At 69.8% G+C, this 17,008-nt stretch overlaps 1 protein-coding gene across 3 annotated transcripts; it reads left to right on the top strand.

Annotated features, from left to right (window-relative positions):
- The first annotated feature begins 831 nt into the window (after positions 1–831).
- On the top strand, positions 832–16,384 carry IQCN (IQ motif containing N). 3 transcript variants are annotated; one of them, XM_070059009.1, is made up of 4 exons: positions 837–963; positions 3,367–3,498; positions 4,091–7,630; positions 15,305–16,384. In XM_070059009.1, exons 3-4 carry the CDS (start codon positions 4,121–4,123, stop codon positions 16,292–16,294), a joined length of 4,500 nt encoding a protein of 1,499 aa, XP_069915110.1. In that variant the 5' UTR covers positions 837–963; positions 3,367–3,498; positions 4,091–4,120; the 3' UTR covers positions 16,295–16,384. The 3 variants fall into 3 exon arrangements, with proteins under 3 accessions (XP_069915108.1, XP_069915110.1, XP_069915109.1); XM_070059007.1 differs by having other exon boundaries at positions 832–963; positions 4,091–16,384; XM_070059008.1 differs by lacking the exon at positions 837–963 and adding an exon at positions 1,740–2,219 and having other exon boundaries at positions 4,091–16,384.
- Positions 16,385–17,008: the final 624 nt, after the last annotated feature.

The raw sequence follows: 17,008 nt of genomic DNA, 5'->3' as shown, positions 1-17,008 counted from the left end.
CACAGATCTGACCCCAACTTGACGGGGTCAGTCCCCTGGCGTGACCTCAGGGCCTTAGTACAGAGCCTGCCTGGTTCCCCCCCCCATCCTCAGAGGCTGCCACTTCCTTGAAGGCCCCCCTGATAACCTCCCCCAGCACTGTCCCTGAAGCCACACCCACCACCTGGAGGAGGCTGGGGGTCCCCCCCCGGTGAGGCCCCCGCCGGCCTCTCAGTGGCTCCCCGGGGAGGCCGGGCCCGGCCGTGTGGCTTGGGCTGGAGCCCGCTGCGCCGTGGCCAAGGCATGTGTCAGCCCCAGCCCGGCCAGCGGTGACTCACCCTGGGCCCCGGCCCAGCCTGGGGAGGTGGCCCAGGACTTGGCCTCGCGTCCCCTCCTCCGGGGCCGCGGCTCGGGTCCACACCCGCTGTGGCTGTGGGGCCCCCAGGCCGGCCAGCCCTTCCCTCGGGAGCCCCCAGACCCGAAGCGAGACCCGGGCTGCCGGCGCGGTCTCCCTTGCTGTGAACCCTGCCCTGGCTCCCCGGTGCCCCCTGGGTAAAACCCAAACTCCTACACTACCCTCTGAAGCCCTACTGGCTTGGCTCCTGCTGTGTCCTGCCCTCCAGCATGCAGGCCCCTCTTTCTCCCTTTCTGGCTCAGCTCTCTGATCGGTTTTTTCCTACTTAGCACCGCCCACCCCCTACCCAGAACAGATCCAGCATAGGGTATACAGTAGGTGCTCAGAAATTGCCCAAAGGGACGAGCAACCGGAGCTCCCTCTGGATACGTAACGTGGGGGCGGGGGTGGACACAGGAATAAGCAGCCGCCGTGACCTTTCACCCCGCCCCTGGACCCCCCCCCCTTCTAGAATGCCTGCCCCCGAGGGCCGCTGGGATTGGCCGGAACCCGGTGACCGGTCACAAAGGCGCCGTGGCACCAGGTCCCGAGGCCGCCGGTCGGGCCGGTGGGTTCAGCTTCAGGGGCAGGTGAGTGGGGCTGGGGGCTTCGGCGCCGAGCCCGGGGGCCGCCCTGTGCTCCTGGTTGGGCCGCCGGGCGGCCGTGAGCCGTAGGGCGGCTGAGCCCCCCCGAGGGCAGGGGTTGGCGGTCCTGGCCCGTGTGACCCCTAGGGAGACAGGCCGCCGGGGGGCCGTGTCCGCCCCGTCTGGCTCCTCCCCTGCCCCTCGCACTCAAAGCCTTCGTGGGACGGCGGGAGGGGCTCAGGGGCCGGGGTTTGCTCCTCAAAGCAGGGCTGGGGGGGGCCGAGTGAGCCCCTGTCCGCTGGGTCACCCCCCAGGTAGCCCTAACACACGGCCTGGGCTGGGCCCCGGCTTTGTGGCCATCTGGGGAGTGACCCAGTGGATGGACGGCCTCCCTCCCTCCCTCCGTCACCCCGAGAGGGACAGGCTGAGCTTGGAACCGGCATGTGCAAAGGCCCTGTGCAGTGACCCAGCGCTGCCTCCCCCCGTGGGAGACTGGCTGAGGACTTGAACCCGGGGCCTGTGCCTGTCGGGGCCGCTGCCTCTGCCCGGCTCGCTGGGGTCTCCCCGGCGTGGGGAGGAGGGGCTGCGCCCCCACAGCCCCCGGGGGCTGAGGAGGGCTGGAGCCAGAGGCAGCCCTGGGCACAGAGGTGCGGCTCGGCCCGGGGCGGGTCAGCACCTGAGCCCAGGCCGCCGCACTGCCCGAGTCGCTGTGCACCCTGGGAAGGTGGCGGGCGAGGTCCAGCCTTTGTGGTCTGTTTTCCTCCCCCCCCCCGCCCGCACCTTGTCCAGGGCGGCTCCGCCTCCTCTTCCGGGCTGTATAGAGCTCCGCAAGGGGGGGCGGGTCTCATTCCTTTTCCCATCTCTGGGCCATGCGGGAAGACCCCGCCCCCTCCACGGCCCGGTGTGCGCCCCCAGTCCCCAGCCCCCAGGACCCCCATCGGCGACAACAATGAGTGATTGTGACTGCGCGTGAGGCCCCGCCCACCCGCAAGGGGCGGGGCTCCCAGCCACTCCCCGCTGGCCCAGGAGACCCCCCAGACTCAGGGATGGCAGTCCCCGAGGACACAGAGAGGGGGCTCCGCTTCTGACCCCCGGTGTTGAAGCCAGGGGTGTCACATGGGCCTGGGGGGCGGGGTCCCTTTCCAGGGCAAAGGGCACCCCTGGGCCTCCCTTCCCGAGTTGGGGTTTCGGACCCCGGGGCCGACTGTGCTGACTGAGCGACCGGAGGGCGGCCCCGCGGTGGTCCCCTGGGACCCGGGCAGGTAACCCCCCACCCCCACCCCACACGCCAGGAATACGAGTCCGGGTTTCAGGTCGTCCCTGTCTGGCTTAGAGAGAGAGAGAGAGAGAGAGGGCCTCCCTCCGCTGGGTCACTCCCCAAGGGACTGCAACAGCCAGGGCTGGGCCAGGCCAAAGTCCAGAGCCAGGAGCCCCACCCGGGTCTCCTGCGTGGCTGCTGGGGCCCAGGCCCTCGAGCCCCGGCTCCCTGCTGGCCCACACCCTGGGAAGCAGCTCCAGTGCGCCCCACCCCCCACACGGGAGACCCGGGCGGGGCTCCTGCCTCTGGACTTTGGCCTGGCCCAGCCCTGGCTGTTGCGGCCACTGGAGGAGTTTGCCTGTGGACGGCAGGTCTCTGTCCCTCTGTCTTTCAGATCCAAGTAATTGAAACAATGTAAAATGCCCGAAAGGAATTAGTTTTTAATGTGAAGTGGGCGCGATGCTGAGAGTGCCCAGCAGAGGGCGCTGGCGAGCCACGGGCCGCCCGCCCCAGGCTCCGGGTGCGGCTGTGGCCCCCCTGCAAGTGCGCGCCGCCCACCTGGAGCAAACGTTGCGGATCTCCCGGCAGCCGGACCGAGCCCCGGGGGGCCCGCGAGCTCAGGGGGACCCTTCGGCCCGGCCTGGCCGCCCCTCTCTCGCCTAGGCGCGACCTGGCCGCCGCAGCCTCTGTCCCTGCTCTCTCGCCGTCTCCTAGGAGACCTGAGTCCCGCCCACATCTGCCTGCTGTGAGGACTGTCCAGCAAGAGCTGAACCGGAAGTGGAGCAGCCGGGACTCGAACCGGCGGCCCTAGGGGATGCCGGCACTGCAGGCAGAGGCTTAGCCGGCTGCACCACAGCGCCGCCGCCCACCCCTCCTGGCACTGCCGGCCACTCTCCCCCCAGGGACAGCAGCCTGCCATGCCCCCAGCCATGCCCCCAGCCTCCCCGGGAGTCCCAGGCGCCCCAGGGCGCTGTGTCCTCTGCTGTGGTCTGGCGACCGCGGTCCCAGCGATTGGCAGGCACTGCTGGCCTGCAGCCGAGCCCGCTCCGCCCCGCTCCAGCCGTTTGGAGCTGTGGGGCCCGGTCTCTGGTGCCCAGGCGCCCGGTGGGATGTCCCTTGCTCATCTTAACGCTCCTGCTTCCCTGGCCCAGGGCACAGAGCCAGCCCAGAGCAGTGTTGCTGCCACCGCGTGGGATGAAGACTGGAGCCGGCCTCCTCCTACAGGCTGGCTTCCAAGACTGCACCTTCTTCTCCCGCTCCTCCACCTCTGATGACCTAACAAGGTAAGACGATGGCTGCGCCAGGGGTCCCGCAGGGCCGGCCCCGAGGAGGGCCCCCCACAGGCTGTGGGGCCCATGCGTTTATCCAGAGACACACAGACACAGACACACACGCGCGCGCGCGCATGCGCGGTCCCCGGCCTGCATGACCACCGCTCCTCGGGGCACGCACAGAGCAGGTAGGAGGTGCAGGTGTCGCATCCGGGCGAGGACGCCCACTGGGCACCAGCACGGAGAGCGGTTGGGCAGCGAGGGGCGGAGCCAGCGAGGGGCGGAGCCATAGGCAGGCGGCGGGGGTGGAGCCAGCGTGGGGCGGAGCCAGCGAGGCAGGCGGAGGGGCGGAGGGGGGCGGGCGCCGGGCACGGGCAGGAGGGGCCTCCAGGAGCAAGACCTGGGCTTCCGGGAAGGGTCCGCTCCAGCCGGGAGGTCTCTGACCCACACGGCGCCCACTGCCGGCCCGGCCCGGCCCATCGCCCTGCCGCCCCCGGCACGCCCCCCGGGGCATCCGCCCATCCGCCAGGCTTCTGCCTCCGCCTACCCCGCCCCTCATCTGTCCGCCCACCGACCCACCCGTCCCCCACCCATCCGCCCACAGGCAGAGCTGACCTGCTCAGGAACCAAGACAATGCAGCAAGCAACACAGCTCCAGTTCACGAACCAGGTGTCACCCAATGGGCAGCGCGCCCCCGCGCCCCCGCCCGCCCCGAGTCTCCAGCGTGAGCCCCCCAAGTCCAAGGAGAGCCTCCCGCCGCGGCCGGCCCCGGAGCCGGCGGCGCCGCCGCGCCGGATTCCGCGCCTGCGGGCCGTGGTGGAGAGCCAGGCCTTCAAGAACATCCTGGTGGACGAGATGGACATGATGCTGTCCCGCGCGGCCACGCTCATCCAGGCCAACTGGAGGGGCTACCGGCTGCGGCAGAAGCTGATCTCGCAGATGACGGCGGCCAAGGCCATCCAGGAGGCGTGGCGGCGCTTCAACACCAAGCGCATCCTGCACTCGAGCAAGGCGGCCGTGAAGCGGGCGGCGCCGGAGGACGGGGACATCCCCTACCACCCGCCGCAGCAGGTGCGCTTCCAGCCCCTGGACCGCTGCCCCTGCCCGCGGCTGCCCGTCATGGTCAGCAAGGAGACCCAGTTCCCGTCCTCGGACAGCCTGGCCACCTGCGCCCCGCACGGGACCGCCCTCCGCACCACGCCCTCCTCGCAGGGCGTCCCCGGAGCCCCCGCCGGGGTGGCTTTCCTGCCGCACCAGGCGGTCGCCATCCGGCTCCCATGCCCCGTGAGCCTGGGTCCCAAAGGCCAGCCGTGCCTGCTGACCGAGACCATCAGAAGCGCCTGTCTCATCCGGCACATTGAGGGCGACGCGGTGAAGACCAGGCACGTGACGGCCAGGGGCGGCAAGGCGGGGGCCCCGGAGCCGGCGCCGGGCCCCAAGTGCGCCCAGGCCCACGCGGACACAGAGATCTTCAAGGTCCCCCCCGCCGCGCCGTGCCCGACGCCCACAGCCGCCAAGGCCCCGGCCAGGACCTACGGGACCTGCGCGGCCACCAAGGCCCCGCCCAAGACCTGTCCCGTGCCCACCATGATGGTGGTGAAGTCGCTCCCGCACGCCTGCCCCCCGCACACCTGCCCGGCGGCCACGCTCCCCAAGGCCCAGCCTCAGGTCCGGCCCACAGCCTCGCTGACTAGCACCTCTCCGCCCGCGCGCCCGGCTGGCATCATGGCCAAGATCCCGCCCCAAGTGTGCCTGCTGGCATCCATGCTCAAGCCCCCGCCCCAGGCCCGCCCGGCGGCCCCCGCGGCCAAGACGCCGCCCCAGCCGTGCCCAGTGCCCGTGATGACCAAGACCTCGCCCCATATACGCCTGGCGGCCGCCAGAAGCCCACTGCAGTCATGCGCCGTGGCCCCCGTGCCCAAGACGCCGTCCCAGACGTGCCCCGGGGCTGTGGTGGCCAAGCCACCGCCCCAGACGCGCCTGGCCGCCATGATCAACAAGACGCCGGCCCAGATCCGCTCGGTGGCCGCCGTGCTGAAGACCCTGTGCCTCGCCCCGCCCCCGGCGGCCGGCAACCTCAGAGCTCCGCCCCCGGCCGTGGCAGCCGCCGGGCTCCCCAGCGCCTCGTCCCACATACACCTGAACATCCCCAAGACCAAGGTCACGGTGAACGTGAAGCAGACGGCCGGCGTGGTCAAGCTGTCATCGCACTCCTGCCTGGCTGACGGAAAAGCCAGGGTCCCCCGGCCGCCGGCCCTGGAGGCCGCCGCCGCCAAGATGCCACCCGGGTGTCTCCTGGAAGCCGAGAAGGGCAAGCCGTGCGCCCTGCAGAGGCAGCCGGCGGTGAAGGCGGAAGCGACGTCCAAGACCAACGTGGCCGTGGACCTGGCCAGGCTCCCGTCGTGGACCAAAGTCACCGAGAGCCAGAGCAAGCCCCCGGCCCAGCAGCACCCGGCCACGGAGGTCATCAAGGTCCAGTCCCAAATGTACGTGCCCGTGGAGACGGCCGAGGCCCTGCCACAGCCCCAGCTGGCCGTGCCCCTGACCAAGGCCCTGTCCCAGGCCCACCTGCCCTGCCGGCAGCCCAAGGCTGTGTCCCAAGTCCACGTGGCCACCTCCCTGACCCAGGCGTCCTCGCAGGCCCAGCTGTCCACCTGCCTGAGTGAGGCCGCATCGCAGACACAGCCGCCCGGGGAGCTGTCCGAGGTCCTGCCCGAGGCCGCCCTGGCCGCCTGCCCCGCCACCGCACTGCCGCCAGGCACCTGCGCGAGCAAGGCCTCGGCCCCCCGTGTCCACCCACTGGCCGAGCAGACCAAGGCCTTGTCCCAGGGACGCCTGCCCACCTGCCTGAGCAGGTCGTCCCCCCCGATGTACACACCCACCAAGCTGGCCAAGGCCTCGTCGCAAGCCCGCCTGGCCACATGTCCGCCCAGCACCTGCCCGGCGAAGGTCTCGTCTCAGGGACGTGTGTCCACCGAACACCTCCAGGCCGCGTCCCAGCTGGCCGCCTGCCTCACCAAGTCCTCCACGCGGTCACACCCGCCTCCGGAGCTGACCGTGGTTCTGCCCCAGGCACACCTGACGGCCTGTGCGCCGACCTCCGTCTCCCAGGAGCTCCTGGCCACGTGTCCAGCCAAGGCCACCCCCCAGGCACCCCCGCCCGCCAAGCTGGCCAAGACCCCTTCGCTGGCCCAGCTCATTTCGTGCCTGTCCAAGGCACAGTCCCAGGCGCACCTACCCGTCGGCCTCACCAAGACACAGTCGCAGGCACAGCTGGTCACCGAGGCGTCCAAGTGCATGTTCGCGGCCCGGCCGCCCGCCGACCTCAGCGCCAAGACCCAGTCGCAGCCGGTCCTGGCCCGGCCCAAAGCGTCCGCCCAGCCCTGCCACCACCTCGGCACCCTGGGCGCTTTGCCCCGAGCCAGGCCTGAAGACAGACTGACCCTGCTGCAGGGCAAGGCGGCCCCCGAGCCCCCCGGTGTGCTGGTGCCTCTGCTGGCCCCCGCTGGACACACCCCGTGCAACATGGAGTCCTGGGGTGACAGCGGGCCGGCCCGGGGGCAGCCGCCCGCGCCCAGCCAGGACGACGCGGCCGCTTCGCAGATCGCCTCCCTGTGCGCCGAGCTGGCCGCCGTGCTGGGCTCCCAGGAGGACCTCCGGGCCCTGCTGGCCAAAGCCCTGTCCCAGGGTGAAGTGCGGGCCGCCTTGAGCCAGGCGCTGTCCAAGGAGGTGCTGGGCGCCACGGTGGCCAAGGCCCTGCCGCAGGGCATGCTGGGACTGGCCCTGATGAAGGCGCTGTCGTGGGGCGAGCTGGGCATCGCGCTGACCCGTGCGTTGTCCCGGGGCGAGCTGCGGCCGGAGCACACCAAGGCCATGCAGGGCAAGCTGGCCGAAGTCCTGGGCAAGGCCCTGAGTGACGAGGAGCGGGCGGCCCTGAGCCAGGCCCTGTGCCAGGGCGAGCTGGGCGCCGTCCTCAGCCAGTCCCTGTCCCAGGCGGCCCTGAGGACCGGCGCCATCTTCCCCAAGGCCGTCCCTAAAGCAGCGGGAAGCGGGGCGCCGGCCACGCTGGAGGCGGACTTCCGGGGCAGCCCGACAGCCTCCTGGGGGCCCACCCTGGGACTCGTGAGGCCGCAGCCCAGCAAGGTCAGGGTCTCCCGGGTCGCCGGCTGGGGGGGCGTCCCCGTGGGCCAGCGCGCCGCGCTCTGGGAGGCCATGGGGGACGGGCCCGCGGTCGGGGGGTTCCTCTGCTCCCCGCTGGCCTCTGTGGGCACCACCAGCCATCACCACTGCCCCGTGGCCGTGGGCCTGGACTGGGGGCCCGGGCCAGGCAGGGGCTTCTCCCTGAAGCAGACGGCTGCGTGCCTGATGTCCGATTTTAACCCCCTGGCGAGCGGCGAGGGCCCTCACCTGCCCAGCCCGCCGCACCTGCAGCCGCCCCCCAGTCTCTGGCAGCCCCTCATTGCCAATGGCGTGGGCCCCAGCACCAACCAGCCATCGGTGGCCTACGGCAATGCCCCGAGCTCCCACAAGCCGAACGTGGTCAGCAGGGGAGCCGCCCGGCCGTGGACGGTGACGGGGGAGGGCAGGGTGGCCTCGGGGAGGCTCGTGAGCAGCGAGGGGCGGGGGAGGGCCCCCCACGCCTTCCTGTCGTCCCCCGCCTGTCGCGGTGCCGCCTGCTGGTGTCAGTCCCCGGGGGCCAGCAGGGTTCCCCCCAACCTGTACCCCCACCCCTCTGGCGTTGGTAGCCCCAGTAAGCCAGCCCGGGCCTCGGAGGAGACCTTGGCCAGACTCCCAACCCCCAAGCAGGCGCCGCTAAGCGTTCGGGACATGATCACCAAGATGGCCCCGGGCCCGCTGAAGGCGGCCATGGCGGGCAAAGTGCAGGTGCACAAGGCCCAGCTGGGCTGTGACCTGTTCCAGACTGCCTCGGGCAGCAGGCTGGCCCCGGGCCTCCCCCAGGCGCCCGCGCCCAGACAGGGCAGGGCTCCCGCCCAGGGCCCCCCCCAGGAGCTGGCCGCCGGCCACCCCATCTCCATTCTCACCGAGCTGGTGGCCGGCCGGCAGCCGCGGCCGGAGCGCAGCCTGGCTAAGAGCTTCCGCCAGGCCTCCGCGGCCTACAGCCCCGTGGAGAGCAATTCCCAGAGCTCCATGCAAAGCTGCAGCTCCCTCAGCCTCTCCACCATGTCCGTGGCCAGCCTGATCCCGGTCGACCTGGTGGAGGCATCCTGGGAGGGCACCCTGGAGGAGGCGCTCCCACTGGACGCCCTCCTTTCAAAGGAGGCCACCCAGAATGCCCAGAGGCTGGGGGACAGGGAGGGCGTGGCGGGGGGCGGGCGCCAGCTCATGGTCGCCGACCTGTCCCCGCAGCCGCCCCCGGCCCCTGGGCTCCTGCCCATCCTGCGCCACAATTCAGCCTGCAGCCGCCTGACCCTGAGCGTCCACTGGGGTTCCGACAGCGAGAGGGGCCAGTTCTCCTCCTGCCACAGCTCCCTGGACCTGCTGGGGAGGGGCCCCCAGGAGCAGTACAGGATGGCGATGAGGAGGAGCCGCAGCCTGGGCTCCGTGGTCCCCCCCATGTACCAGGCGCCATTCCTGGGCGGCAGCATGGCCCCGAGTCCAGCCCAACCCACCTTGGCCAGCGGGGTGGCCCCAGGCTTAGCCCAGCTCTCCATGGCCAGTGGGGTGGCCCCCAACCTCACCCAGCCATCTGCCACCAGTAGGGTAGCGTCCAGCCAAGCTCACCCATCCATGGCCAACGGAGCATCCCCCAACCTAGGCCAGCCATCTATGGCCGGTGGGGTGGCCCCAGGCCTAGCCCAGCCATCTATGGCCAGTGGTATGGCCCCAGGCCTAGCCCAGCCTTCTATGGCTAGTGGGGTGGCCCCAAGACTAGCCCAGCCTTCTATGGCCAGTGGGGTGGCCCCAGGCCTAGGCCAGCCATCTATGGCCAGTGGGGTGGCCCCAAGCCTAGGGCAGCCTTCTATGGCCAGTGGGGTGGCCCCAGGCCTAGCCCAGCCTTCTATGGCCAGTGGGGTGGCCCCAAGCCTAGGGCAGCCTTCTATGGCCAGTGGGGTGGCCCCAAGCCTAGCCCAGCCTTCTATGGCCAGTGGGGTGGCCCCAGGCCTAGCCCAGCCATCTATGGCCAGTGGGGTGGCCCCAGGCCTAGCCCAGCCATCTATGGCCAGTGGTGTGGCCCCAGGCCTAGCCCAGCCATCTATGGCCAGTGGGGTGGCCCCAGGCCTAGCCCAGCCATCTATGGCCAGTGGGGTGGCCCCAAGCCTAGCCCAACCTTCTATGGCCAGTGGTATGGCCCCAGGCCTAGGCCAGCCATCTATGGCCAGTGGGGTGGCCCCAAGCCTCGCCCAACCATCTATGGCCAGTGGTATGGCCCCAGGCCTAGCCCAGCCTTCTATGGCCAGTGGGGTGGCCCCAAGCCTAGGGCAGCCGTCTATGGCCAGTGGGGTGGCCCCAGGCCTAGCCCAGCCTTCTATGGCCAGTGGGGTGGCCCCAAGCCTAGCCCAGCCTTCTATGGCCAGTGCTATGGCCCCAGGCCTAGGCCAGCCATCTATGGCCAGTGGTATGGCCCCAGGCCTAGCCCAGCCTTCTATGGCCAGTGGGGTGGCCCCAAGCCTAGGGCAGCCGTCTATGGCCAGTGGGGTGGCCCCAGGCCTAGCCCAGCCTTCTATGGCCAGTGGGGTGGCCCCAAGCCTAGGGCAGCCGTCTATGGCCAGTGGGGTGGCCCCAGGCCTAGCCCAGCCTTCTATGGCCAGTGGGGTGGCCCCAGGCCTAGCCCAGCCTTCTATGGCCAGTGCTATGGCCCCAGGCCTAGGCCAGCCATCTATGGCCAGTGGGGTGGCCCCAAGCCTAGGCCAGCCATCTATGGCCAGTGGGGTGGCCCCAAGCCTCGCCCATCCATCTATGGCCAGTGGGGTGACTCCAAGCCTAGCCCAACCTTCTGTGGCCAGTGGGGTGGCTCCAAGCCTTGCCCATCCATCTATGGCCAGTGGTATGGCCCCAGGCCTAGCCCAACCTTCTATGGCCAGTGGTATGGCCCCAGGCCTAGGCCAGCCATCTATGGCCAGTGGGGTGGCCCCAAGCCTCACCCATCCATCTATGGCCAGTGGGGTGGCCCCAAGCCTAGCCCAGCCTTCTATGGCCAGTGGGGTGGCTCCAAGCCTAGCCCATCCATCTATGGCCAGTGGGATGGCCCCAAGCCTCACCCATCCATCTATGGCCAGTGGGTTAGCCCCACGGTCACGCCAGCCATCAATGGCTGGTAGAATATCCCAAGGCTTAGCCCAGCCATCTATGGCCAGTGGGGTGGCCCCAAGCCTAGGGCAGCCATCTATGGCCAGTGGGGTGGCCCCAAGCCTCGCCCAACCATCTATGGCCAGTGGGGTGGCCCCAAGCCTAGGCCAACCTTCTGTGGCCAGTGGGGTGGCCCCAAGCCTAGCCCATCCATCTATGGCCAGTGGGTTAGCCCCACGGTCACGCCAGCCATCAATGGCTGGTAGAATATCCCAAGGCTTAGCCCAGCCATCTATGGCCGGTGGGGTGGCTCCCAGCCTAGGCCAGCCGTCTATGGCCGGTGGGGTGGCCCCAAGCCTAGGGCAGCCATCTATGGCCAGTGGGGTTGCCTCAAGGTCACGGCAGCCATCTGCAGTCAGTAGGGTATCCCCCAACCTACCTCATCGATCCATGGCCAGTGGAGTGGGCCCAAGCCTAGGGCAGCCATCTATGGCCAATGGGGTGGCCCCAAGCCTAGGTCAACCTTCTATGGCCAGTGGGGTATCTCCCAACCTACATCGCCGATCTATGGCCAGTGGAATTGTCCCAAGCCTAGGTCATCCCTCAATGGCCAGTGGGGTGGCTCCAAGCCTAGGTCAACCATCTATGGCCAGTGGAGTGGCTCCAAGCCTTGGTCAGCCATCTATGGCCAGTGGGGTGGTTCCAAGCCTAGGTCAACCATCTATGGCCAGTGGGGTGGCCCCAAGCCTTGCCCATCCATCTATGGCCAGTGGGGTGGCCCCAAGCCTCGCCCATCCATCTATGGTCAGTGGGGTGGCCCCAAGCCTAGGTCAACCTTCTATGGCCAGTGGGGTATCCCCCAACCTACATCGCCGATCTATGGCCAGTGGAATTGTCCCAAGCCTAGGTCATCCCTCAATGGCCAGTGGGGTGGCTCCAAGCCTAGGTCAACCATCTATGGCCAGTGGAGTGGCTCCAAGCCTTGGTCAGCCATCTATGGCCAGTGGGGTGGCCCCAAGCCTAGGTCAACCATCTATGGCCAGTGGGATGTCTCCCAGCTTGCTTCGCCGATCTATGGCCAGTGGGGTGGCCCCAAGCCTTGCCCATCCATCTGTGGCCAGTGGGGTGGCCCCAAGCCTAGCCCATCCATCTATGGCCAGTGGGGTGGCCCCAAGCCTCGCCCATCCATCTATGGCCAGTGGGGTGGCCCCAAGCCTCGCCCATCCATCTATGGCCAGTGGGGTGGCCCCAAGCCTCGCCCATCCATCTATGGCCAGTGGGGTGGCCCCAAGCCTAGGTCAACCCTCCATGGCCAGTGGGATGTCCCCTGGCCTGTCACGCCGTTCTATGGTCAGTGGGGTGGGCCCGAGCCTCACTCACCCCTCTATGGCCAGTGGGGTCTCCCCCGGCTTGTCTCGTCGGTCCATGGCCAGTGGGGTGGGCCCGAGCCTGGGCCAGCCATCGCTGTCCAGTTGGGTGGTCCCAAGCCTCACCCATTCATCTCTGGTGCTTGGGATTCCCCCCAGCCTAGCGCAGCCACACATGGCCGTGGGGGTGACCCCCAGCTTGGCCGAGCCGTCTGTGACCGGCCTGTTCCAGACCCTTTCATCCAGTCGGGTCATCTCAAGGCCGGTCCACCCATCTCTGGCCAGCCGTGGAGTGCCCAGCTTGTCCCAACCTTCCATGGCCCACCTGGAGCCCCTCAGCCTGGTCCATCCGCCCATGGCTGCGAGGTTAGCTTCCAGCCTGTCCCAGCCGTCCGTGCTCAGTGGCATGGGGCGTGGCCTCTGCGACCCAAACTGGGTCTCCAGGGTGAACCCCTGCCTGCCACCCTCCAGGGCGAAGCTGGCCCCGGGCCTGGGCCACCCGTCTATCATGATCTCGGTCGGTCCGGGCAGGCAGTACCCATGTGTGCCCGGTAGCACGGGCCAGGGTCTGAGCCAGCCACCTCTGGGCTTTGAGCTAGCGGAGAACCAGGAGGCTGTGCCGATGGCGGGGATGCTGTCCCACCTGCAGGAAGCGGAGTTTGACCAGGTGTCTCTCGGCTTCCAGCCCCCCGTGATCTGCGGTAGGCAGTCCAGCGTGGTCACGGTGTCCACGCCCAACCTCTACCACGTGTCCGTGACCAATGAGGACGGATGCTGTCTGGCTGAGGGAGCCGTGAAGTCCCACCCGGCTGCGTTCAGGGGCATGGTCCCCGGGCCAGCCCAGGCACCTGTCGCCACCCCCGGCATGTTCCTGGGTGTGCCCGGTGTGGCCCGGGGCGTATCCCGGAGAACTGTGGCCACTTCTATGAGTCAGAGTCAGCCCGCGGGGGCCGACGGCAGCGCCCCCGTGGCGCCCCAGTTCTCGGAGGCAGGGGCCCCTCTGATGGGAGAAGGCCCCCCCTTGGCCCCCGGCCTCTTACCATCCCCGACGGCTGAGAGACTGGACACAAACCGGTCCAGCATGTCCTTGAGCAGTGTCGGCCCTAGTGTCTCCCAGATCAGCATGGCCGTCCCCGTCACCCTGGAGCCCAAGCACCCGTCGGTGGCCACGGTGGTCCCCTCCAGGTACCAGTACCCCGGCGTGGTCCCGCAGGACGCCATGATGGCCATGACTGGCAGTGACCTTGTGTCAGGTCCTGTAGGCAGTAGGGTGACCACATCCGTGGCTCCGGGCACCGTGGCCAGTGGCATGGCCCTCAGTCTTCCCCGGGGTTCTGTGATCAGGGGCGTGGGGCAGAGCCTCCCTCCGGGGTCTGTGATGGGCAGCTCGGTCCATGGTAGCTTCTCTTCGGATCCCACGGCCAGCAGCGTGGCCTACAGCTTACCTCCAGGCTCCGTGGCCAGTAGGGCGCCCCCTAGTGGAGTGGCAGCATCAGGCGCTGGCAAGAGGAGGCAAAGTTTGTCTGTAGGTCCCGTGGCCAGTGTGGCCGCTCCAGACCTGCCCCCAGGTTCCATGGCGAGCGGGTCTCCCAGCTCTGGGGGCCACAGCCTCCCCCAAGGGTCCATGCTCATCGGGCTCAGTCCCCGCCCTTACCACAGCTCCGTGGCCAGCGAGGGCACCACAGTGCCCTTCCAGGCATCGCAGGCCACCGGCCTGGCTCAGGCTTCGCCTCCGACTCCCTCGCGGGCCTCTGTGGGCAGGAGATTGTCCCATAGGATGCCCACAGTCCTGTCGCTGGCCACGCAGTTCGGCCAGGACCCCGGGCTGGCCTCGTTCGGGACACTGGATGACCAGTCCCCTGCGAGGCCCCGAGAATACGAAGATGGTCTGTCCCAGGCCTCGGGCTCCAGCGGAGACTCCATGAAGTCCGAGGTGCTCGAGGCCACCCCCTGGATGTACCCCGGGACCCCAGCCGCTGGCGCCGACAACAACCGAGGGCCCCTGTTGGAGAATGAGGCCGTGAAAAGCCAGGTGCCGTTAGGGGGGGCTGCTCCTGGCCCATCTGTGGGGGCCCCCGTCTCTTACCAGTCCTCCAGTTTGCCCATGCACCCCATGGCCAGCAGCGTCACCCCGACTCTGCAGTCCAAGTCAGCCATCGGTAGGGCGTCCCCTGGTGGCCGCAGCATGCACGCACGGTCGACGGCCACGGGCAGGACCTGGAGCCAGGCCACGGCTCCCGGGGTCGCCGAGGTCCCGTCCATCTTCCAACAGGAGCCCATGGCTCCCAGTGGACCTCAGAGCCTCTCGCAGGGGACGGTGGCTTCTCCTGTGGGCCCCAGGTCCCCCCAGCTGGGCTCCGGCAGTGCCATAGCCGCCAGTTTGCTGCCGGGGTCCATGGCCCAGATGGGGAGCCCACATGCTCAGAGGCCCAGGGCCCCCAGCACCGTCTCCCAGGGGCCGCCATACGGGCCCCCGGCGCGGAAGCTCAGCTCCTTCCCCTCGGACTCGGCTCCGAAACCCGTGCCTGGGAGCCCGGCGCAGGGCAACCCCAGCCCGCTGAGCCCCCGGAAGTCCTACCGGTCCGTGCACGGCAGCATCGTGCCGGAGCTCATGGACCAGGCCACGGCCGCGGCCCTGCCCTCCCTGCAGAAGCAGGTGTCCCGGGCCCCGGCGGGCAGCGCCCCCTCGGCCGGCATCGTGCCCATCATCCACACGGGCACCACGGCCACGCCCGGCGCCCCCATCCCTAGGCTGTCCCCGGGGGTCCGCAGGGTCTCTCTGGGCTACGAGTCTTCCCCGAGTGGCTCCCGGAGGCCGATCCTGGACCAGGACTCACACGAGACCGTGAGTTCCACCCCCAAATACCCCAAGTCGTCCCTGGTCTCCGCCATATTGCAACGTCGCCGCAGCTCCACTGGCTCGGCCGGGAGGGCCATCAGGCCGCCGGCAAACGCCCAGGGCGTGCAGGGCCCGGCGTCCCGGGGCACCGGGAGCACGGCCTCTGGCCGCCGCAGGCCGTCCATCATCCCCACCCTCCTCCAGGCCCAGGCCTCCCTCTACGGCCCCCCCGCCGCCGCCGCTGCCCCCCGCCGCCAGCCCTCCCTGGCCCCTGGTGCTGGCCGCGGCCAGGCCTCGCGTAACCTCACCAACTCGGCCATCTTCCACCGCAACAAGACCCCCCTGACCCCCGGTGTCCTTCAGGGTCCCGTGGACGCTGGCGTGGCCGGTGGCCAGTCGTGGAACTCTGCCATCCCAAGCATGGCAGTGAGACCTCTGGACAGCGCCCTGGCCGCCCGGGCCAGCAGTGGCGCCGCGCCTGTGCCGTGGGACGCCGTGGGCCGCGAGGGGGCTGCCGGCCCCAGGCAGTCAGGGGAGCTGATGGTGTCGGTGCAGACCATGGAAAAGATCATCACCCACGCCGTGATCACCATCCAGGCGTGCGCGCGCGGCTACCTGGTGCGCCGCACCATCCGGCTGTGGCACCAGTGGGCCACCATCATCCAGGCCACGTGGCGTGGCTACTGCGTGCGCCGGAACCTGGCCCGGCTCTACCGCGCCACCACGGTCATCCAGGCCGCCTGGCGAGGCTACTGCACGCGCCGGGACCGCGCCCAGCAGGTGCTGCTGCCGGCCATGTGGGCGGAGATGGACGGGAGGGCCCGGAGCGCCATGGACCAAGGCTGCTTCCAGGGCGCCGGGCCCCGGACGGGCTCCGACCACCGCTGCTTCCAGTCCTGCCAGCCGCACGTCTGCAGCTTCTGCCAGTCGCTGAGCACCGGGCTGGGCAGCCCGCCCAGCGTGGTCATGCTCGTGGGCTCCAGTCCCCGCACCTGCCACATGTGCGGCCACACCCTGCCCACACGCGTGGTGCACGGCGTGGGCCGCAGCATCTTGGGCCAGGGCGTGGGGCCCTGGGCCTACGGCACCCCGCTGGCTCCCCAGAGGGCCCGGCAGCCCTGCGGCCCCAACAAGGCGGCCATCGCCATCCAGGCCGCCTGGCGAGGCTTCCGGATCCGGCGCCAGCTCCAGCAGCAGCAGATGGCGGCCAAGACGCTGCAGGCCACCTGGCGGGGCCACCACACGCGGAGCTGCCTCACCACCGACGCGCTCCTGGGCTCCGGCGGCCCCTGGGACCGGCCGCGCGCCACCGCCCGCCGCGGCTCCAGGAACGCCCACTGGCCCGGGGTCTAGGACTCTCCTGGCTGGGGGAGGGGCGGACCCCCGTCCCGGGAAGGGCCATGCGGCTCTCTGGATGTCACAATAAATCTTCCACAGCCTGGATCTTGGTCTGTGTGTCCAGGGTCTGCGGCGGGGAGGGGGGGGGGAGGGGGAAGGGGACCAGTCCAGAGCGGTCTTGGGGCCCCACCTTCCACCCCTGGGGGGTCTGGGCCCACACCGGGGCCCCTTAGTCATTTCTTGGAGACCTGGGATGAAAGAGAGAGAGAGAGAGAGAGAGAGAGAGAGAGAGAGGTCTTCCATCTGCTGGCTTCCTCCCCAGATGGCCACAAGGCCAGGGCTGGGCCAGGCTGAAGCTGGGAGCCAGGAGCTCCATCCGGGTCTCCCGTGGGTGCAGGGGCCCAAGGACTTCAGCTGTCACTGCTGAGTGCGTCCCTTGTCATGGGAACGCTAAAGATTCTAGTCACACCCTTATGGGGGGTTCGACGCTGGGCCCACAGCCGGGGGGTCCACGTCTGGATGACACGGAGCTGGACACAGGCGCTCAGAGCCCCCCCCCGGGGGGTCAGGGAGGGGCCGAAGGTGCTGGGGGCAGCTTGGAGGATGCGGACCTGACGCGCGCCGGACACGGCCCAAGCCTGCTGCTGAGCGGAGGCTGGGCTGGCGCCGGCGGCAGCCGAGAGCGCCCCCTGGTGGCCTTGTATCCTGCACGCCCCCTCGCAGTTCCGC

This window comes from Oryctolagus cuniculus, chromosome 16, assembly GCF_964237555.1.
Source record: "Oryctolagus cuniculus chromosome 16, mOryCun1.1, whole genome shotgun sequence".
NCBI lineage: Eukaryota > Metazoa > Chordata > Mammalia > Lagomorpha > Leporidae > Oryctolagus > Oryctolagus cuniculus.
The sequence above is the reverse complement of the archived record's forward strand: the minus strand, read 5'-3'. Positions and strand labels throughout refer to the sequence as shown.

Excerpts from the sequence above, each read along its gene's own strand:
- IQCN (XM_070059007.1), top strand. The coding sequence starts at position 4,121 with ATGCAGCAAGCAACACAGCTCCAGTTCACGAACCAGGTGTCACCCAAT.